Source organism: Eptesicus fuscus, chromosome 2 (genome assembly GCF_027574615.1).
Source record: "Eptesicus fuscus isolate TK198812 chromosome 2, DD_ASM_mEF_20220401, whole genome shotgun sequence".
NCBI classification, from domain to species: domain Eukaryota; kingdom Metazoa; phylum Chordata; class Mammalia; order Chiroptera; family Vespertilionidae; genus Eptesicus; species Eptesicus fuscus.
The window spans coordinates 103,546,296-103,569,202 of NC_072474.1; the positions used below are offsets into that span (position 1 = coordinate 103,546,296).

At 35.6% G+C, this 22,907-nt stretch overlaps 1 protein-coding gene across 1 annotated transcript in view; it reads left to right on the forward strand.

Annotated features, from left to right (window-relative positions):
* Positions 1–22,555, forward strand: part of DHX15 (DEAH-box helicase 15) — a 58,118-nt gene extending 35,563 nt beyond the window's left edge. The window contains exons 6-14 of the mRNA XM_008140193.3: positions 1,382–1,549; positions 4,709–4,795; positions 8,322–8,471; positions 8,860–8,968; positions 9,484–9,675; positions 12,492–12,614; positions 16,195–16,385; positions 19,605–19,774; positions 21,216–22,555. Coding sequence (XP_008138415.1) covers positions 1,382–1,549; positions 4,709–4,795; positions 8,322–8,471; positions 8,860–8,968; positions 9,484–9,675; positions 12,492–12,614; positions 16,195–16,385; positions 19,605–19,774; positions 21,216–21,333 — 1,308 coding nt within the window. The 3' untranslated portion in view covers positions 21,334–22,555. The remainder of the gene's footprint in view (positions 1–1,381; positions 1,550–4,708; positions 4,796–8,321; positions 8,472–8,859; positions 8,969–9,483; positions 9,676–12,491; positions 12,615–16,194; positions 16,386–19,604; positions 19,775–21,215) is intronic.
* Positions 22,556–22,907: the final 352 nt, after the last annotated feature.

Here is a 22,907-nt window from a genome sequence, read left to right on the forward strand (position 1 = left end):
ATTTACAATTTGGCACACTTAGCTTTCTAATATTGTATGTGAAATCTGGTGTTTGGTGACTTCTAACAATTTATTTTCTGTCCAAATATATGATTAAATTAATAAAATTGTGACTATTCAGGATATTTGCAGCCATTTTCCCTTTTGTATTGTAGAGAATCTAGTTTTGCATTTATATTCAAACTTTTTGATTTGGAAGATACCTAATTTTGTGTTTGCATACCAGCAGGGGGCATTCTAATCTCTCTACAGCATTTGAAAACGATACTTTTTTTTAAAAAATTGTTTGATTTGTTACATTATTTATCTTTCAGAGAATAACATTCTTTGATTTTATTTAGAAACTTTAGGTCTCAAAGGGAACTGTTAACATTGAATCCTTGATAGTTTTCTGTGTCTATACCTGTTGTTTAAGAAAACTAGTACGCTTGAAATGATCCCAACAAATTTTTTTTAAGTATCCAAGAATTTTGCATGCTTTAACACCAAAAGTTGCACTTTGACTTAAAATCATTTCAAGGAAAACTCTAGTTTGAAATAATGAAAATATGGAATAAGTTTATCTGATAACTTTTTTCTTTTGTAAAAATATTGCCTTTTGAATAAAAGATAATTTTTTATAAAGATAGCTTATGATTGGGCCCTTCACTGGACAGGTTGCCAAATCATTTGTTCAACATACTTCTGAGTTTAACTGAATTAATGCTTCAGTGAAATTTAAAACACATCTCCCTCCTGATTTTTAACTTCCTTTGCCAACTGCTAGAGCCTCTACCTACCTTACTTTTCTGTGACTTTCACACTCTCAGTATTCATTGTGTGTCCTATCTTTAAACATGGATTTGAATGCAAATGTATTGAAATAGTTTTCTGTGGTGGGGACATGTTTGAAGGTGCTCTAAAGATATTTAGGTTAGCCTAGTTCTTAAATATGTTGATACTGTAAAAGGTGTATGTTCTCATTAGGAACAATGAAACAAGTCTTCCATATAATTGCATTAGTGATAACAGGACATTACAGCCTAATTGGCTTCTTTAAAAATCTAGCACATCAATTTCTTTTAGGTTGTGAAAATTGAAAAGGTTATGACTGCAGTTAAATATTCCTGAGTGAGAAATTCAATTTTAGTACAATTTGTTGAGAATTAATTAGGACATCCAACTTTGAGAAAATGGATGTGGAGTGCCAATAAGGCAGTTGTATGTTTGTTTGGCTACAGAAATCAAAGTTTTTAAATTATTTTAGAAATCCCAATGAAATTTGCTAAATTAGTTTGATTACTAAATTGAAATATGCCATATAGAAATGGGATTGTGATAAATACTTAAATTGTTTTAGGGTGTATTTGTTTTGTTTTCAGACTCAAACTTTATTTTGTAGGAAATTGATGAAGCCTGCAAGAGAATAAAACGTGAGGTTGATGATTTGGGCCCTGAAGTTGGTGACATTAAAATCATTCCATTGTACTCTACACTCCCACCTCAGCAGCAGCAACGCATTTTTGAACCTCCGCCTCCAAAAAAACAGAATGGAGCAATTGGAAGAAAGGTAGCATAGAAGTGCTCTGTATAAACATTTTCTGTATATTATGAGAATTTTTTAAGAGGTCAAACTATATTGAATTACAAAGAACTAAGTTATGGGTGATTGTGAACTGGTTTACACACTACAAAATAGTCTATAGTTCAAAAGTAAATAGAAAAAATATAGTTAGGTGGAATTTTTGTATATCTCTTGACCTGAGAGAAAGAGCACTAACTGCTTTTCACCTTAGCAAATGGAGGTTGGCTAGGGTGAGTTATGACCAAGTGCTATCTTTCTGTTAAGTCACATGGCCAAAACTAAGCACTTTTTCTTCAGTGCCATGGCTTCTGCTTAGAATTTTCTTTAAGGTCTAACCAAATATCATGTCCACAGGTATGAACTGTTGATTGCACAGATCTCTACTAACAGTAGCATAAACTACACTGTATAAATATGTGGATTTCTCAAGTGCCAGAACTGTGGATCTTACTGGCGTAGATATGTACCTGGCACTGAAAGGGAGCAAGGGTTTTCCAACCCTGTTTCTGGGTGTTTTGTTGGGGATGGGAAAGGGATCTGAGTTTTCTAGTTTGAAACAGTAAAGCCATGCTTTTGTATTTTAACACACGGTGACTAATAGATTCTTTGAAAATAAGATTGTGTTGTTTGAAAAGGATTGAAAACCACTAGAAGGAAGGTATTGGCTGCCTTTTTAAGAGCCTGGTCATTGATTAAGTTATAAGATAGCTGCATGTATATTTCAGTAAGGTAATTAATCTCTGGTTTTAAAGTTTCACTTTTTAAAGTAGGTATCATTACTTTCATCACCTTGACAGATGATTGTCAAGGATTAAGCTTGGTGTATGTAGTTACTAACATCAAGAACAGACTAGGTCCTCATGGTATTATCTACAAATTTCTTGAGCTTTATATGTGTAGAAATAAGTCTGCCTCGAAATATTACTCATTTATGATGTACTTGTCAAATATGGTATCTACTGCTTTTCTTATTTGTGTTCAGAACTAAGAGATCCACAACTCTTTTTGCTATATTTTTTTCAATTTTTATGCTAATATTTTCAATGATTATTAACAAATTACAAAATAATGAAGATATTTAACTGTATCATGGCTAATTCTTTAACATGGCTCTATAAAAGTTAAATAAACCAAAAACACTTTTTAATTGAAAGAATTTACTGAATGGATATGTAACACCAGCCTAGTGGAATATGAATTAACAAAAAATTGATAAGGGGGCCCAGCTGGCGTGGCTCAATGGATGAGCATCAACCTATGAACCAGGAGGTCATAGTTCGATTTCTAGTCAGGGCATATGCCTAAGTTGTGGGCTCGATCCCAGTGTAGGATGTGCAGGAGGCAGCCTATCAATAATTCTCTCTCATCATTGATGTTTCTATCTCCCTCCTCTCTGAAATCAATAAAAATAATTTTTAAAAAGTTGATGGGAGTAAAGCAGTTTATTGAGTTTTTCATAGATCAGCAAGAGTAGTGAGCAACTAAAAAATAGTCTGATCCTAGTTTCATTATGTTGAACCTTCCAATTTCATAGTGTCTCTAGAACATGCTAAGATATTTTTCTTTTTGTTACTTTATGTGCATCCTGAACTTTGGGAGATGCTTTTAGTGTAACAGTTTTCAAGTTGATTTGTTGACTAAAAAGTACTAATTCTCTGTAAAGTTTTTAGCTTGATTTTATATTAACAGAAGTATGTAAACTAGCTATTATTGCACAAAATTGTTATACAGCAAGATTTACTGTTGTCTTTTCATGTAGTTCATTCTATTTTGAGTTACTTTGAGAAGTATGGGTCCACACAGATTAATCTTATTTTACGGTGTGCCCTTCTTTGCTCTGTTAATTTAGGTGCCAGTTCAATGCATGATACATTTTGTAGAATCTACAACTTAAGCCCATGGAGTAGAATTAGTTATTTAAAGCTAGTCCCAACTTGCTTTTTGTGTTCTCGTAAATCCTAAGAATATTGAGGAATATTTTTCACTGAAAAGAGATTCTTCAGCAGCTGGTTGTAAAACCTTAGCTTTTAGTTCAGAATCAAAGCTAAGGGTCACAATGTCATCTCGTCATCCATTGATGGTGCTTCATTCAGCTAAAGCTACAGAATTTTTTGCTGGAAAATATTTTATCTCTTGGCATGAGTCATATTCATCTTTGAGGTTAAGAGCACTTCATACCCTTCCTGGATGATACAGAGAGAGAGGGAGAACTTCCTTGGCAATTGATGCATCATTCTTATTTTGAAGAACACTTGAAGCCCATGTTTAAGGGAAAGTGGAAAATTTTTATAGAAGGGTAGTTCATACAGGAAGATTTACTCATCAAATCATATATTTTTTATGATGAGTTTGGAAGCTGTCTGAAAGGAGGTGGGAGGGATGCCAGTTTTCAGCTCAAGATAGCTAAAACACACTGGTCAAGCACTACCCATGTCTAATCTTCCTTTACAAACTAAAAGCTATAAGAGCAGACTATCTGGTTTATCTTCTCAAGTTTCTAACCAGTTTCCCAAATACATCTAAAATAGGACAAAACACAAAAAACGCAAACTATATTTGTATGTAGATGCTTTAATTAAAAAGTTCAACTGGTTCTTAATAATTGCTTTGAATGCAGTGATATATTACATGTTATCTCTGATATTGTATATTTACCCAAACGTCTATTTTTTATTCTCCCGATCTGCTTGTTCTTCTTGTATTATAATTTGAGATTTTCCTTACATGTGCTATTTTGCTTAAAATGTTGAGTAGAGGTTTGGTGATAGAAAAATTTCCATTGTAAATATTGCAAGACGTACTGGTGTGGAGTAGGTTATTAACCAAAGAGTGTTCTATCAGGGAGATAGTCTACATGGTAAACTGATACTGCTTTATTAGTGATTTTCTTTTTATGGTATGTTTCTTTTTGAATATTCAAAATGTACTAGCTTTTGTGGAAAAAGAAAGTTACTATGATGTGGTAAATGAAATTTTGAATTGTTAAATATTAGTCTTTTTATAACATTGGCCATTGAACATCAAACCTTATTTCAAGTTTATTTACTGAATTGAAATTTGATCTTAGTGAAAGTTAATGGCTAATGTTACTGTCGTTTGAATTTTACTTGTAATAAAATTTATATACTGCTTATTTCTAAACAGGTAGTTGTGTCAACTAACATTGCAGAGACATCTTTGACAATAGATGGTGTGGTGTTTGTGATTGATCCTGGATTTGCGAAACAAAAGGTACATGTTTTAGTACGATAGTCATATACTTTATAAATTAGTATAAGCTTAACAGTATTACTACTACTCATTTACTGTCTGAAATTTACCTTTTAGACTTTTTTTTTTTTTTAATCATTTTTAGAAAACTGCGTTAAGAACCCTTTGTATTCTACCTGGCTCTCAAAAATTAAGTCCATTTTAATGTTTACTTTTAGAATTTTTAAAAGGTTTTATTTCTCTTTACGGTTTTATTTTCTTTGTTTCTATATAATAATGGTAAGTGTTTTGATTTGTATGTTTATTTAAGGAATATGGGGGTACTAACAGTACAGGATTATCATACTTGCAGATTAGTTACTTATCACTGAATTAAAATTTCTATGTGATGACAAACCTAGTAATAGTACTAAATACCAAGTACTTTTGCAAAATGAAGTGACTACTCAGTAAATACCGTATGTTTTATTATTCAAACACATTTGATTACATTTTATGGGTATGTTTGAGAGAATTCATTTTACATAGTATTCATATTTTTGTTGGAAAACTTTCCCTTTAAACTGAAAGCATGTAACTGACTTGGACCAAGTTTAAAATATTTTTCTTGATGCCCACTTTGAACATCAGGTGTTGGAATTGACAGATTCTTTTTAAGGCAAAAGTCTTCAGCACTATTCACTATATAAGGGCAAGGTATAACTGGTAGAAATGAGGTTTTTAAATTAGAAAGAGTAAAGGTGATCTGTGTGTTAGATAAGAGCTTTTCCATGTTAGAGTCTTTCAGAATGATGGAGTCAGAAATGGCTGAAAAAAAGTTAAGGTAAAGGATGACAGATTCTCTTTCTGCAGGAGCATGATTTATGGTGGTCATCAATACTATGTTTATTTTGGGATTAGCTGTGGGCTTTGGGTACTTGTTTGTTTGTGTTTTGTTTTTGTTTTTTCACGATTCTTTTTTTTAATTTATTTAATAAATCTTTATTGTTCAGATTATTACAATTGTTTCTTCTCCCCCCCCCCCCCATATCTCCCCTCCACCCGGTTCCCATCCCCCCTTTGCCCTTATCTCCCCCCCCCCCCAATGTCCTTATCCATAGGTGTATGATTTTTGTCCAGTCTCTTCCCATACCCCCCACAGAGACACCCCTTTCCCCTGAGAATTATCAATCCATTCCCATTCTATGCCTCTGATTCTATTATGTTCACCAGTTTATTCTGTTCCTCAGATTTTTAATTCACTTAACTTTTAGATTCACTTGTTGATAGATATGTATTTGTTGTTCATAATTTTTTTTTAATCTTTACTTTTTTTTCTTCTTTTTCCTCTTTTTAAAGAATACCTTTCAGCATTTCATATAATACTGGTTTGGTGGTGATGAACTCCTTTAGCTTTTTCTTATCTGTGAAGCTCTTTATCTGCCCTTCAATTCTGAATGATAACTTTGCTGGGTAGAGTAGTCTTGGTTGTAGGTTCTTGCTATTCATCACTTTGAATATTTTTTGCCACTCCCGTCTGGCCTGCATAGTTTCTGTTGAGAAATCAGCTGATAATCGTATGGGTGCTCCCTTGTAGGTAACTAACTGTTTTTCTCTTGCTGCTTGTAAGATTCTCTCTTTGTCTTTTGCCCTTGGCATTTTAACCTTTTGCACTCGGATGTCGAGTGTGACTCAACACAGTTAGCATCGGTAGCAGCTCTTTTTATACTCTTTGAATGTATCAATAATTTGAAATATAAAAAAATCCAAATAAATAAGTTTGTATTAAAAGAAACTCCAGTTTTTTATTCTACTGCCGCGCTTTGTAAAATCTGGGGTATTTAAAAAATTAAATCCCGAGTAGAATAAAGGAATCGAGAAAAAAGCAAGCGAGTGCAAAGGGTTAATTATGATGTGTCTTGGTGTGGTCCTCTTTGGATTCCTTTTGTTTGGGGTTCTGTGTGCTTCCTGGATTTGTAAGTCTATTTCTCATCAGGTGGGGGAAGTTTTCTGTCATTATTTCTTCAAATAGGTTTTCAGCATCTTGCTCTCTCTCTTCTTCTGGCACCCCAAAAATTCGGATGTTGGTACGCTTGAAGTTGTCCCAGAGGCTTCTTACACTATCTTCAACTTTCTGAATTCTCTTATGTTCTTGCTTCTCTGGAGGAGTGTCCTTTGCCTCTTTGTATTCCAAATCTTTGACTTGATTCTTGTGTTCCTCTAGTCTGCTGTTGGGTCTCTGTATAATATTTTTTATTTCAGTCAGTGTATGTTTAATTTCTAGTTGGACCTTTTTCATATCCTCGAGGGTCTCATTAAATTTATCGGCCTTTTCCATGAAATTCTTGAAAAACCTTATAACCGTGGTTTTGAACTCTATGTCCATTCGTTTGTTCTCCATTTCTTTCATTTGTGATCTGTTTCCTTGCCTCCTCATTTTCGCTGCTTCCCTGAGTTGGTAGGGTAGCTTTGTGTACTAGGTGTCCTGTTGGTTCAACGGGTCAGCCTCCCAGTTACCTGAGGTGGACACTCTTGGTTTACCCCTTTGTGGGCTGTGTGTACAGCCTTGTTGTAGTTAAGTCTTGATTGTTGTTGGTGTCACTGGGAGGAATTGACCTCCAGGCCAATTGGCTGTGAGGACTCGCTGTGTCTATAATGGAAGAATTGCTGTGCTGGAGACACATTTATGGGGCAGGACTTGTTCCAGTAGGGCTTTGGTGCTCACTGAGTCTGCCTCTTGAATGTGTCCCTTATGAGAGTGGTTGAAATCTGGTGTCGTCTCACACCGACCACTAGATATGCTAGTTTCTGGATCTCCAATGGGGTGCAGGTCAGGTACTGTCTGAGGCCACCCAGCAGGAGCTACAGCAAGAACTACAGTTTTCTCCTCTTTGCTTGAGCGGTTTTGGAGCAGTCTGACTGGAACTGCAGTTTATTTGGCTAAGCTTCCACAGAGCAGGCCATTTATATGCAAAAGCCGCTGTGTGGAGCCTGGGCGCGTTTGTAGAATGTGCGGGGCGGGGTCTCAGGGCGTCACTAGGCTAGGGCTTGGCAAATGGTGATGGCTGCCGTCAGCCTTCTCTGCCTTTCTGCGTTTCCAAGTCCCTGCATCCCGCGCTCCAGCGCAGTAAACAATGATTGCTGGGCGCACCTCTGCAAAAAAAGTCACTCTCACTTTCCAACCTGATGGCCGTGAGTCCAGCTTCTCCCTGTTGAGTTTCGCCTGTTGCCAGACAGGCCGGTCTCAGTGCAATAGGGAGGTTTTGTTTTCCTCCCGAACGGAAGCTAGCTGCACATTTGGTGCCGCCCTCTCCGCGCTCACCTCCACACCTCCACAGCTCCTGAAGCTCTTTTATTCTAGTTGTAGAACATCCATTCAGTCAGCTTTCCGGTGGTTCTGGACGATGTCCGCTCTGTTTTCCAGTTGGAGTTTTAAAATTGTGGTAGGCAACAATTAGGTGTTTACCTTATGCCGCCATCTTGGTTTCTCTGGCTTTGGGTACTTCTGTAGATCACAGTTTTGAGTTTAATTGAAGAATCATTCTCCTGTTTATTTATGTTCGAATAGGTGTACAATCCTCGGATCAGAGTTGAATCCCTTTTGGTGACAGCTATTAGTAAAGCTTCAGCCCAACAAAGGGCTGGTCGTGCTGGACGTACCAGACCTGGGAAGTGCTTCAGGCTTTACACAGAGAAAGCTTATAAAACAGAAATGCAGGTAAGAGATTTATTGTATCCTTCCTGTGTGTTTGGAAGGTTAAGCTGAACTTGTTACCAGAAGAAAATTGCCTCATTTATTTCATCTTCCCTTTTGGCACCATAAGCTCCTTAGTTTTTTTTCCTGAGTTAGATTATGGTGTAATCTAGCAGTGCAGCTCTTGTTACAGTTTGAAGTTGAGGTGGACAGCAGCAGTAATACTTAGAGTACTATGAAGATAGTTTACAGAAAGTGAGTGCTCTCAAGTCTGTTCCACAGGTATTTCTCTCATCTGAGTCAGTGGTGTGGGAGTAAAGAGCTAAGGAGGAAGAGAACAGATATGTTTTGTTTTCTGGAGCAAGATGATTAAGGAATATTTAACAGAACAAACATTTTTGTTTTTTGCTAGGATAATACCTATCCTGAGATTTTGCGTTCTAATTTAGGATCAGTTGTGTTACAGTTGAAGAAACTTGGTATTGATGATTTGGTGCATTTTGATTTTATGGATCCACCAGGTATGAATTCTCAGTATATTTCATCAAGTCTTATGACCAAAATTGGCTGTCTTTCTCTATATTCTATTTAGTACATATATTAAAAATATTTTACCTTTTCTTCCAGTAAGCATTAAAATAAATCCTGTGCGTTAGCATTAAAACTAAAAGAGTGACAATTATATGAATTAATTTTTTCCCCTTCAGAATAACTAAATTATTCTGGGAGTTATTGACTAGGCATGAAAATGTGAGAAATTTTATAATTTATTTTTTATAAAAAAATAATTTGATGAACACATGTTGAATGAACAGTTACTTATGAAGATGACTATTTTAGCTACTATACAGAAAAGTTTTGTGATTCTATATGATTCATTGTTTGCTAGATCTCGGTAATTGAATTTGATGACAATTTGAGCTTTTAGTTTGGTCAACTATAGAATGAAAAATAAGACCGCTTATAATGCCTTTTACTTGGTCACACTTTTGCTTGCTAAAGGCAGCTTGACTAATAGATTATCTTTACCCCCTAGCTCCTGAAACTCTGATGAGAGCCCTAGAACTTTTGAATTATCTGGCTGCTTTAAATGATGATGGAGATCTGACTGAATTGGGATCCATGATGGCAGAGTTTCCTCTAGATCCACAGCTCGCTAAAATGGTTATTGCAAGTTGTGACTACAACTGTTCTAATGAGGTCCTATCTATTACTGCTATGTTGTCAGGTAATAGAGGGAAAGGAACTAAAAAAAACCCAGCTCTTCAAAGTTTGGGTGGACTTTACTTTTGGTTTTGTTTTTTAATATTTAGTATTATAGTGCATTTTATAGATGGTTTTAAGGAACTCATTTTGTTTCCTAAATATCTTGTAAATAGCTTTATAATTACATATAGTATTTAGAAAAGTAAAGTAAGTCATTGTACACAAAATATAGTAAAAACATTGGCTCCCTTTAGTGCAAATAAAAATTGAAATAAGAAAAAAACTAAGTCTGAGCACAATTGTAACTGAGTTCTTTGGTAAGTCGGTCAGTTTTGCGCTTTATTACTGACAATACAAGAAGAACTTTGTTCTGTACTTCGCACTATTAAGTCAGCCTGAGACAAACCCAAACTCTTTTAAAGTAAATTTTTTATACTTGTGTACATATGTATTTCTGTGACAGTCAAAGATGAATTTCAAGCTTAGTATCAGATAAATAGAAATAGTAATGTATAATTTTAGCCTTACGATCTAACCTGGTAATTCTTTTACCATGGAAGACAGACACTTGATAAAAGAAATATACATGAGATAAAATTGTTAATTTTGAAAATTGGATCATTAAGCAGAATAAATAGTGCTGTTTCAGTAGCAGTAAAACTTAATCCACAATTGAGTAATAACTAGGAAGTTACATTTTCCAAAAAGAAGAAATATTGTTTACATACAAAGGAACACTGATTGTTTTGGTTAAATCTAGGTTTTTATTCTACTAGTTTTAGTACTGGAAAGAACTGACTTCCAGACATGGAGTGGTTTATTGGTCTTAATTACAACTTAATGCCTCAAATAATTCAAAATCTTATGGAATTAAAGAACAAATTGAAATTTTTTCTAAATATAAAAATTTTGGCCTACTTTAGATCTATGGTATATTTTAATGGTGTGAAATTTGTTTTAAGAACTAGCTAAAATGTTTTTTGCAGAGTTATGACTGATCAGACTCAGAGCAGATGGGCAGGGCAGTGTATTGAATCATTTTAATTAAATTGTAGTCTCACTTGCGGAGGTGGTGGTAGGTTGTTGTCTGCCTTTCTTATTATATGTTATTTGGTAGATTCTCCCACTGCTTATCCCAAGATTTTAGTTTTTAGGTCAAGAACAGGACAAGAGTTAACAGATTATTTGTGTATTTATTGTATATTTATTGTTCCTATCTAGTTTTTATTTTTCCTAGTTCTCTTATCAGGCATACAGTTACCATTGTTTGAGTTAATATTAGTTCCTTTAAAAGGTGGTCATTGTGATGCAGTTGAAATCTTCCAACTACATGTCTTATTTGTAATCGGAATTCTACAAAACAGGGTTTTTGGTCGTCATCTTCAGCACATTAAGGGAGTGAATATTTATGTGCAGCAGTTATTAAGAATGGCATTTGGGGGTGGGAAATGTTGAAAGGCAAGGAAGATGTCATGGAGCAAAAAGATTGCTGAGCTTGGAATGCTTTGTTTTCCATTTAAATAGTTTCTGAAGTTTATAATGCAAATCCAGTCATGGAGTGCTTCTTATTCCCACTAACTGGTAGCTAGTTCACGTTAACTCACAATTATGCGAGGTTTATGTACTTTAATGAATTACCTTGCTTCAGTTACATTAAGCAAGACTTACTATTTACTGTGATCATGTGTCTTTGTCTCTCTTTGGCTTCTTTGGCATCTTTTTAAAGGGGAAACTGTATGGAAACAAGTAATTTGATACTGTATATGATTTCATTGTCGGTTATTCCCATTAACTTCTATCTGAACTGATAATTATTTGAATTGACAAGGTTTTAAAAGCTTTAAAAATGTGTTGACAAAGTCCCAAGCTGTTAAGTAATTTTATTTTCATATTGCTTTTATGACTATGGAATTGATAAAGAGAATTAAGGAAAGTTGTATTTCAAAAAATGTAGTGCACGCTTTGTAACAACTTCAAGTTTCATGTGAATTAATATTGAGGCTCTAAACACTGTAGTTACACATTTTGATGACCCTTGAAATAATGACTGTTTCAGACTAATTGTCAACTTTTAAATACTGGATTTTGCTTTTATATTGAGGTTTTTATTTAAATAACTTTTTTTTAGCTTGGGACTTTATTACTAATCTTTTTATTAAAATGCTGGAAAACTAGGCTGAATATCCATCCAAGCCTTTATGAATTTTTTTAATTCAGAGGCGGTTTAACCTTCCACCACTACTGCTATCATCAAAACCCAAGATTTCATGATATTTTTTATGTTACATATGCTTCTGCTCACCGGTGCTAATAGTGATACCCACCAGTTGGTAATAGCCACAGCACTAGGGGAAAAATTAAAGTAGAAATGTGGCAGCAGACTGGTTTGAAAGTTGTTTTTAGCCCTGCAAGTGTAGCTTCATAACTTTCATAGCCATTCAGTAGATTCATTGGATGGCCTTTTGAAAAATTACATCTAAGCTAAAAGGCTATTGACACCATAATTCTGGTTATTGGTAGAGCTATCAGCACTGGTTTTTTGAAATAAGTTGAGCTTTCTAGTATCTTGATGGCCTTCAGAATAGCTGTTTTGATGCCTACTTTTAGATCTAGTTAAAATAATCAGGTACTCTGTAGCTTTGCAACCCTCTTGTCTTACAGATGTGGTTAGGTGTTGATGTACCAAATCAAGGTAGTACAGTCCAAGATGCAGTTGGAGGCCATCCTGCCCTGCCCTATGCTCTGTGAACTGACCTAGCTAGGCCTTGTTCCTCTATCTGTGAATGCGTGACTCATCGATATGGGCGTTTGTGTTGGGCCCATACCAACCTTGTTTAGTCCCACAGTGTTTTGTTCGCCCCACGGAGGCCAAGAAAGCTGCGGATGAGGCCAAGATGAGATTTGCCCACATAGATGGAGATCATCTGACACTGCTTAATGTATACCACGCTTTTAAACAAAGTAAGTGAAAAACAGATTAAAGGCACTTTTTGTCCAAATGTCATGTACATCATATATGTCTTCATCTCACTTTCATATATTTGAGACAACTTTACATTGGAAAGCCAGAGGTACCTGTTAGAAAAACTCCTGACTAGCATTTTAAGATAGAAATTGATTATCTTTTTTAAAGTTTTGCTTTTATCGGGGTGGGGGGACAGTTACAGAAAGCAAAGTTCAACTTTTCAAGATGCATTATTATTATTATGTACCATTTTCCTACCTGTATGTATAATTCACAAAGGCATTTAAAAAAAACAGCTGTGTACAAGTGGGTTTAGTGGAACAGTCATACAACAGAAGGTGGAATATAAATTGTCATCTTTGTGAAAAGCAGTAGATCTTGTGTTATCAAGAACTTTAAGAAATTCACTCTTTGACCCAGAAATTATCTTTTAGTATCCTGATAGGATTAAAGAATTTTAACCTCATAATTATTTAAGATATTTTAAAAATGGAAACTACCTAAATGCTCACCAGTAGAAAGATGATATAGTGATTTATGCTACAGCCACATGATATTCTAGCTTTAAGTCATGTTTTCAGGCAATATTTAATGACATGAGAAGCATGTTATAGTTACTTGAAATTGAGGAAACGTAGTAATAATGAAGTTATTGCTAGATGCTGTTGTTGTTACGCACCATTTTTAAAATAAGATGAGAGGAAAACCTAAAAAAAAAAAAAATACAGAAATAATGGTGACTGTTTCTGAAAGTGTTTGATTTCTACATATATGTAGGCTAACCTGTTGGATGACAGGCAGTCAAAGACAGCCCTACATCATCATCACCATTACCAAAAATATGGGGTTCTCAGTCATGCTGAGTTTGTGGTTTCTGCTAATGTTAGATTTTTAATTTATAACATTGGTGTTCACATTTTGCACCTCTTGTTTTATTTGTAACTCATTTCTATTATCTCATGAGAATTCTATTTATACTTCTAAAGTAGTCTGTTAACTTTGGCACCTCTCTGTAGGAGTGATGGTGAATTTACTCATCTCAGGGTCCAAAAAGTGCTGGAGGGCCAGTATGTGGAACAAAGAGCGTAGCAGCCAAGGTTCTGCACATCTGTGTTTTACCTGTGAACCCTGGTATGAGCTCGATAGAATTGATGGTGTCAGGTGAGAAAAAGTGTGGAACCCTTCTCTGCCCGGGTCTGACAAATTAGGGGCAGGTAAGGGAGGTAAATGAGAATCCAGGAGATGGTCAGTACATAGTTTACTTCAGAGCATTTATTTTATCCCTCTTGTGCCTGAAGTATTCGAAATGCATAATTTTAAAGACTATCCCTTATAGAATAGGTCAGTTCAAGAAATCTCTCCTCCTGTTGTGTGCCAAGCTGTATCATACTGGTTGATACAGTGTGACCATCAGACACATCACCTACTCACAGACTGACACCTGCTGTAAAGGGAGGGCTTTGAGAAGGAGCAGACTCACTTCATTGTGGTTTTTAAAATCCTTTGATAGTAGTAAGATACTGTTTTAAATGGAAATTAAGATTTCTAAAAGAGCAGATGGTTTCTTTAGGCTATTATTCTCACAGGATATTTTAATTCTTTTAAAATGAAGAGATTCTATTTTGTCATTAACTGCACTAAATGAAATTAGGAATTTAAGATTTAAAACTGACAACATTACTAAATAATGCTAGTTCTTTATGCTGTATTTATACTTGGGAGATTCCTGTGAAAATATTGAATAGTAGATACCTACAAAAGCTTTTTCCTACTCCTAAATAGGACCAGCAGTTAGAGGAGTGTCATGAGTTAGAATTGCAGTATGCACTCACAAGTGCAAATATCAAACTTCTAGGTATATTTGGACATTTCATAGCTATTGAATTTGAATGTTTTCACTAATGATTTATTTCTAAACAATGCTATATTGTGTTAATTGAAACAAAAAGTATATTTGAAAAACATACATTTCTGATTAGTCAAAGGGATCTATTTTATTAGATGCAATGAATGATTACATACATAGTAAACCTAAAATTCATTTTAATACTATTTGTTTATATAACACTTGAAAAACTACTAGATTTGAGTTATTTTGCAACTCCTTAGTTTCTATGTGTGTTTGTATGATTTTATTCTGAAATCGTTTGCTTTATATCTTAAGTGTAGTTTACCGTATTGGCCAGAAATATATAACTAGATTGTTTTAATAAATGTTTCTTTTATTTTATCCCTTCCATTTATCAGATTATTTCTCACAAGTTTAGATAATGTCTGATAGTATGTTTGTTACTCTTTGTGTATTCTAAAACTTTAGAACCTCAGAAAAGCTATACTCCAAAGTGTAATCAACACTTTTCAAAAGTTGCCATTTTTATTGTTTTAGTTTTGACATTGTCATTGCCTTTGAGCTTGTTACAAAGCATCAACGTAAGAAAAATACCTCTAAAGAGGACTTTCTCTCTGTTTAATCTGGACGTATTCAGTGCTTTGTTTTAAATGTCAGTAAGTTCAGATTGGTACCTTTCATTTCTCATTCTAGATGAGTTAATTAATGGACATTTTAAAACACTTCAATTTAAAGATCCATTTTACTACCCCACCTACCCACCTATTCTGTTTATGGATGTGGCCGCATTTTATAGTATGTAAACATTTATTAACATATCTGTTGTTCCTCTGAAAAGCTATTAAGAAAATGAAGATTATAATTGGTAGAATCCTGAAACCAAGGAGAAAAGAGTATGTCAAAGATTAATGAATATCACAGTAGCTGGAGAAGGAGCAGCATGGTTCCAATTTTTAGGTCCCCATTCCCTCCATTTTGCAATGACCCTCTTAGGTTTATTTTCAAAGGGCCTCCTTGTGATTGTCTTTAGTACATAAAGATGTTACTGTATATTTTGTGTATTTTCATTATGCTACAGTTTAACTCTTAGATGAGCAACACTAGGTTAGTGGGAAGCTTGTCAAGGATTCATCAATGGGGAAATTCCTTTGATAATAAATACCTGTAGGGAAATTACTTAGATGTGCTTAAATATATAAGCCTTGCTTATTAAACATGTGAGTGGGGGTTCCTGACATCCTTATAAACTTGATCACTTGCATTTTAAACTCTGTCCAACACTTAAGAGGCACATTGTAGTGAAGGCACAAGATAGTGAAGGATTAAGAAGTACAACCAATTGATGATTCTCCCTTCCTCTCTCTAAAAATCAGTAAAAACGTATTTTTTTAAAAAGAAAGACATGGAATTTTACCAAATTCCTTCTACTTACCCCCTCTTAGACCATGAATGGGAAACAATAACTCAATTCTTTAAAAAAGGTTTATTAAAAACATTGTTTTGTCATCTAATCACCTAAAGCCGTTTATTTCTGGTTTTGACCCTCACTAAGGGTTTTTAGTAAAGTGATAACATTGTGATTCATTTATAAAGATGATTTGGGTAAATCCCCTTTCTGGGTTACTTAGCTTACTCTTTATAACAACTTTCCTGTTTAATTAGATGATACACCTGTTTGGATGATTCATGTCCCTTCTTTTCCACCCCCTTTCTCTTCAACTTTGTAGATCATGAATCGGTTCAGTGGTGTTATGACAACTTCATTAACTACAGGTCCCTGATGTCAGCAGACAATGTTCGCCAGCAGCTATCTCGAATTATGGACAGATTTAATTTGCCTCGTCGAAGTACTGACTTTACAAGCAGGGATTATTATATTAATATAAGAAAAGCTTTGGTTACTGGTTATTTTATGCAGGTATGTGGAAAATACAGGAATACAATATAAATATTTACATATTGCTTGTTTCCTATAACAGCCCTTTGAATCTACTTAAACACAAGTCAGTTTAAGAAAGCCTATGAATATTGATCTTAAATGTTATGCCTAGAGTCTCAAATGAACTAATATACTAAGATATTTTATGTGTCTAATGAATAACAAATTCTCTAAATGGCAAATTACCAATTCAGTTAGGTAGAAATCATTTTTAGAATTCTTTATTAATGGAGTGTTTTTTATACCAAATGGATATGTTGGCTGTTTTCAGGTGGTATTAACTATTTATTCAATATAAATTTCAACCCATGACTTTGATAAATGTATTAAAATTTCCTGAATCTAGATCACCATTGGAGGCATATCATTTTAACGGTACCAAAAGGAAGTAGCTGTCTGGGTTGGTCCAGAAGTATAGTTCACTTTCTTCTTTATGTAGAAACTGATCACTCCAAAGTTCAAATACTCAAACAGTATAGATCATTGGTATAAGACATTTGGGTGTTACAAAAGCCAAAAATGTCTTTTGAGCTAAGTAATAAAGATGAAATAACTTTAAAATGTTTCCCTTAGTTTTAAGTGTACTATATTGGAAACTATAAGAACTGAAGTGAAACTTTTCAGGCAAATTTAGTGAACATTTATTTTAAGGAATTTAAAATTATGTTTTAAAAAACTCAAATTTTCTGGTGATAAAAGTGAACACAAATCAGTTTATTACTTGGAATGGGATTGATTTTAATCTCTTCTGTCTTCTTCTTATTTGTTCGTTCTCTCCTGCTGTGTCTGTTTAGCAGGATGTTGTGGCTGATCTTAAGGCCATATGAGCTCAATAAATAAAATGGACTTAAAATGCACTGAGTTCAAATAAAAGCATATTGGTGCCTTGTCTGTATTTGAATTCAAAGTAACTGGAAGAATGTTTATACCAGCATCCTATATAATAAAAACCTAATATGCAAATCGACTGGTGGAACGACCAGTCGCTATGATGCGCACTGACCACCAGGACACAGATGCTCAACACAGGAGCTGCCTGCAGGCCCCAGGCCAGCCAAGGCAGGTGCCAGCGGGGGTCCCCCAAGCGCCCCGCCAGTTGCCCCACAGATCGGCCCTGATTGCCAGCCAGACCTAGGGACCCTACCCATGCACAAGTTTTGTGCACTGGGCCTCTAGTCTTATTTTAAGATCTTAGGCTTATCAGAGTTAGTTGAATAGAAGAGTTTATTTTTAAAATTCTCCAGACTTTTAACTGCATAATATATACTACTAGTATATACTAGTATCTTTTTTACATGTTCTTAAATTTGCTTTTAATAATTAAAAGAATATGGACAAAGCCATATTCAAGCATTAATTTCTTAGAAAAAGGGTATGCATCACAGTAACCTTGTTATTTTTATTTATACACACTCTTATTAGAGTTCTAGAATTAGAAGGGGCATAGTAGTTATCTGCTTTAGCATTTGTTAAATATTAGATGAAAATCATCAATCAATGTGTTTGATTATAGACAGAAGAAATATAGGTAAATCCCACATGCATCTTCTCTTTTTCGCCCTTTGTTTTTCTGATGACTCAAAGTTGTTATATTATAGTACTAGAGGCCCATTGCACGAAGAGATTCGTGCAATAGGCCTTCCTTCCCTTGGCTTCCAGCACTGGTTTTCCTCCGGCATCCGGGACCCAGGCCTTCACGCCGGCCAGAGTCTGCCTTCTTCATCTTTGCCGCAGACTCAGGCCGGAGTCTGCCATTTTCGTCTTCGCTCCAGACTCCGGCCGGTTGTCTTCGCTGCAGACTCAGGCCGGAGTCTGCCGTCTTCGTCTTTGCTGCAGACTCTGGAGTCTGCGGTCTTGTCTTCGTTGCGGCACTCCGCTCCTGTAGATCCCTTCGCCCCCCGCCCTCCCTCTCATAGCAGATGCCCTACCCCACCTGGCCACTCCGCGCCTGGAGCAGCTGGGCAGCTGCCATCTTTGGCCTTCTAATTTGCATACTCACTCTGATTGGCTGTGGGCTTAGCGGAGGTATGGTCCATTTACATGTTTGTCTATTATTAGGTAAGATATGGCCTGGGACTGATGGGTTGGGGTGTATGTAGGCACCCATTTCCCTGATTGGCATTGGATGCCCATCTCCATAACCATGAATGTGCCAAAGGTGCCACTACTCTGCATCATGGTTTCCCAGTCCCACCCATTGACTCCCAACCCAGCATTCCAATTTTGAGACAGGAAAAGGTGCCCCAGCCGCCATGCCCATGGCATAGCCCATCACAAAGCTGGTCATCAGGCAGTAGAAGCAGCTTCTTTGCAACTATCCATAGGGACCCAGGACCACTGGCATCTCGCTCCTAGCCTTGGTGGCTCAGCTCTACCTTTTTCTCCAGTCTTAATGTCTTTGAGGTACTTTTTGCTTCTCCATTTTTACTCTTTATTTTTCTACTAGGGGCCCGGTGCACTACATTTGTGCACTTGCGGGGGGGGGGGGGGCGCTCCTCAGCCCGGCCATGCCTTCTCAGAGGATGCCACAGAGGCCAGCCATGAGCCCACTTCTGGCTGAGGGGCACTCCCCTGTAGGAGCACACTGACCACCAGGAGGCAGCTCCTGGGTTGAGCGTCTGCCCCCCTGGTGGTCAGTGCACATCATAGCAACTGGTCATTCTGCCGTTGGGTTGATTTGCATATTAGGGTTTTTATTATATAGGATTTTAAATGTAAATCTTCTAGTAATTGCTAATCTACTCCATAGTTGTCACCTGGTGCTAAAGAACCCACTCAAATAGTCTACTGCAGGGAAAAGGACTGGATACTATATGTGTCAGGTTCTCTGGCCCATTGGTCCCTGTTGAAACTACTCAGCTGTGCCTGCTCTTCTAGTGCGAAAGCAACTATGGACAAATGGGCATGCCTGTGGTCCAACAAAACATTACTTATGGACACTGAAATTTAAACTTTATGATCTTTCCGCAGTACCAAATGTTGGTGGATTTTTTAACCATTCTTGGTTGACAAGCCTTAAAAATACAGGCAGTCATTTGCATTTGACCTGCAGTACTTAGCTCATCCCTGCTTTTATCAGGCAGTGATAAATAAGGCTGGCCATGGAATAAAAAGCAAAAAGTGAGGCCTTTACACCACTTCAGTTTTGTAACCAGCACATCAGAAGCATTGTATTAATTTACTGTGTTTTCGTTTCAGGTGGCACATTTAGAACGAACAGGGCATTACTTAACTGTGAAAGATAACCAGGTGGTTCAGTTGCATCCCTCTACTGTTCTTGACCACAAGCCTGAATGGGTGCTTTATAATGAGTTTGTTCTTACAACAAAGAATTATATTCGGACGTGTACAGATATCAAGCCAGAATGGTAAGCAACATCTTTTGTTCATTAGCATTTTGCTTCACATGGAATCTGGCTTTATTATAGGAGAGACGTTCTTCCTTTCTCTCTTTAAAATATATATATATTTCAGAAAGGAGAGGAGAGGGAGAGTTAGGAACATCAATGATGAGAGAGAATCATCAATTGGCTGCCTCCTGCACTCCTCACTGAGGATCAAGCCCACAACCCGGGCATTTGCCCTGACCTGAAATCGAACCTTGACCTTCTGGTTCATAGGTCTACGCTCAACCATTGAACCAAGCCAGCTGGGCTTTCCTTTCCCTCTTAAAGGAACTTCGTATTCTATATACTTCAGTGTGTAGTTAGTGGCATTGACCTCATAGTATGGTTGATCTCTTAAAATTTGCTTTGCTGAAATGACAGGGGGATTATTGGTACACATAAGGGCAGGATTTAGAACCAAATATAAAAAGCTATAGTTGACTAGCATCAAGAGTGTTTTTGGAGCCATTCTCCTGCTATTGTGATTAATTCAAATTACCTGGTTCCAGAAGTCAGTCAGTCTTTGTATTTTATCTGTCCCATTGTAATTGGCTCTCAACTATTTATTTATATGTTGGTGCTTTGGGAGCTAAATAAGCAAGCATAAAAATTATGCCTGTATTTGTATCTTAGCATACTTGATTTTACAAAATGTAATCAAACTGTGTTATTTTAAGCAAAATTAGCACCTCCCTGTCCCCCACCCTTTTTGAGTGGGTGTTTTGGGGCTTTTTTTTCCCCCTCCAGGAATCCATTCAATAATTTATGATGGCAAACATCAGCCAAGAATGGTAGGACTGAAAGCACTTACTTAGTTGATGTCATTTTGCTACATATTGTGTGAGTCTTCTTTCATACAGTGATTTATGACTTTTGACACTTAAATTGTATAGGACATTACCATTTTATCTTACATACTTTGTTGAGAAAAAATTATATGGCTAAACATTAAAAAGATTTCAGTCAACTATTCTTTGGGGTATCTACTTATATTTATAGTTATTAAAACTGAAAATGAAAAGATCCAATCATTTGAATACCAAGATGTTTCCTTTATAGGACCTGTATTACTATAACCTCAGAGAGATTGGTTAAAATAGTGTTCTAGAGTGAATAAATGAATGCCTTTATGTTAATAGCTTTAATGTAAAGAAAGGGTGGGGTTTTTTTTATTTATCTTGATTTTATTTTTAAGTTTATGGAAAGTCCAACATTAGAAAACTTAGAGCTTGATAGAATTACACATTGCTAAAAGAAGTGTTTATAAGGATTTAGGCAATTTATAATTTTAACATTGATTTGGATTTGTAGATTTGCCTTTTCCTATACCAATCAGTTTATTCATGGGCAATGCCTATCTTATTAGCACTCCAGAACTTTAATTAAATGTTAATTTGGTAATTTTTTTCCCTCCTCTGGACAGGTTGGTGAAAATTGCCCCTCAATATTATGACATGAGCAATTTCCCACAGTGTGAAGCAAAGAGACAATTGGACCGCATCATTGCCAAACTTCAATCGAAGGAATATTCACAGTACTGAATTCAATGCTTAGAACTGAAGTTATTCAGAGGACAGCTTTAAAAGATGAATGAACTGAAAAGTTCAAGTTGTGCTCTTCATGTTGGTTCAATAATGGCCTTTATTTGAAAGCTTTTTAATTTTTCTTTACAGTAAATATTCCATTCTGATTTCATAAATTAAACATTTATGCCTCCCTTTTGTGTTGACACTGTAGCTCATACTGGAAAAGTCGATCAATGTTTTGCAGTTTATTGAAAGTAGTTCTATATATAACAATGTTATAAGCATTTCTTTAGAAATGGTTGAAAATGCTTCTAAAATGTGATTATCGACCATGGTATGCATGATCGTTGTAATTGTTGACATTCCTTTTTAGAAGTTGTGAAATGTTACAACTTGTGCTTATGTAGACACAATCTTCTGTCTCAGTACAGAGGCACTGACTTCAATAAAGTCTATTTATACTAATTTTGGCCGAAGTACTTTGATACCTTTGTTCTAATCTCTTTAAGTCTGGCTTCTTTTCTTCCCAAGTGTGGGCTTGTTTAAAAAGTGTAAGTACACTCTGATTACATATTTAGCATCTTCCCACAAAGACTACTCTTTAGATAAAGTAGTCTTTAAAGCAATAGTCTTAAACACACAGTTTTGCACTTTATTAATTGATTAGGATCTGATCTAATGGGATAAAGTATATGGTTTTTATTCAAAATTGGATCCAAAAAGGAGAGCTTTCTCTTATCTTAAAGCGCATTTCATAAGTTTGATAATTTATTATTTTTGTTAACCACATTTTTAGCAAATCTTTTTGTTAGAGAAACAATCCAAGTACTATACTATGGAAAAAATTGTTTATTTGTATTAATAGATAGTAGGGAATGATACTATATGGTAGATCTTGGTCTTGGTTTCAGTATTGGGTGTTTTATGTGATGTACAAAAGTAATTAGTATAGTGTGTAAAATGTGCATTTGACTTTCCATTCCTGTAACAGGCAGTAGACAAGTTACAAACTCTTTCTAAACCATAAATAAAATGTGTTTGGGTGACCCATCAAAGGGTCTGTAATTACTTCCTTTCGCTTAAAGACTATAAATACTGTACTCATTAATGCCTGGACACCCTTCTTCAACCTCTCCCCCTTTAAAAAATATTTAAATGTTAAAGGAAATTTATAAATGTGTGTATAGTTGGGATTTAAATATACTTTGAAGCATAAATCTAGTATGTGATTTGAGGGAGTTAATTGGGCAAATTAAAGATTATTTCAGGCTACTGACATACTTTGGAATGTAGGTAGTTGTTATTAAATGATGCCTAGTGGCTTAAAGGAGTTAATGTGCTTCTGTAAGTATCTGATTTTTGTTCCTGTGGAACAATTTACATGCTGATATAATATTTTAGATTACTTTTAAATTGGTTAACATTTTATCCTACATTAAGTATTGGCGACGTTATCTGCTAGAGTTTTTTAGAATTAGGTTAAGAAAGTACTTGGTCCATCTTTTTCACAAAAAGGCAGCTCTTGCCAAATTTATATGTTGCCTACTCACTGTTTCCAGTTTTGCAAGGCTGGCCACATCATATAAAAC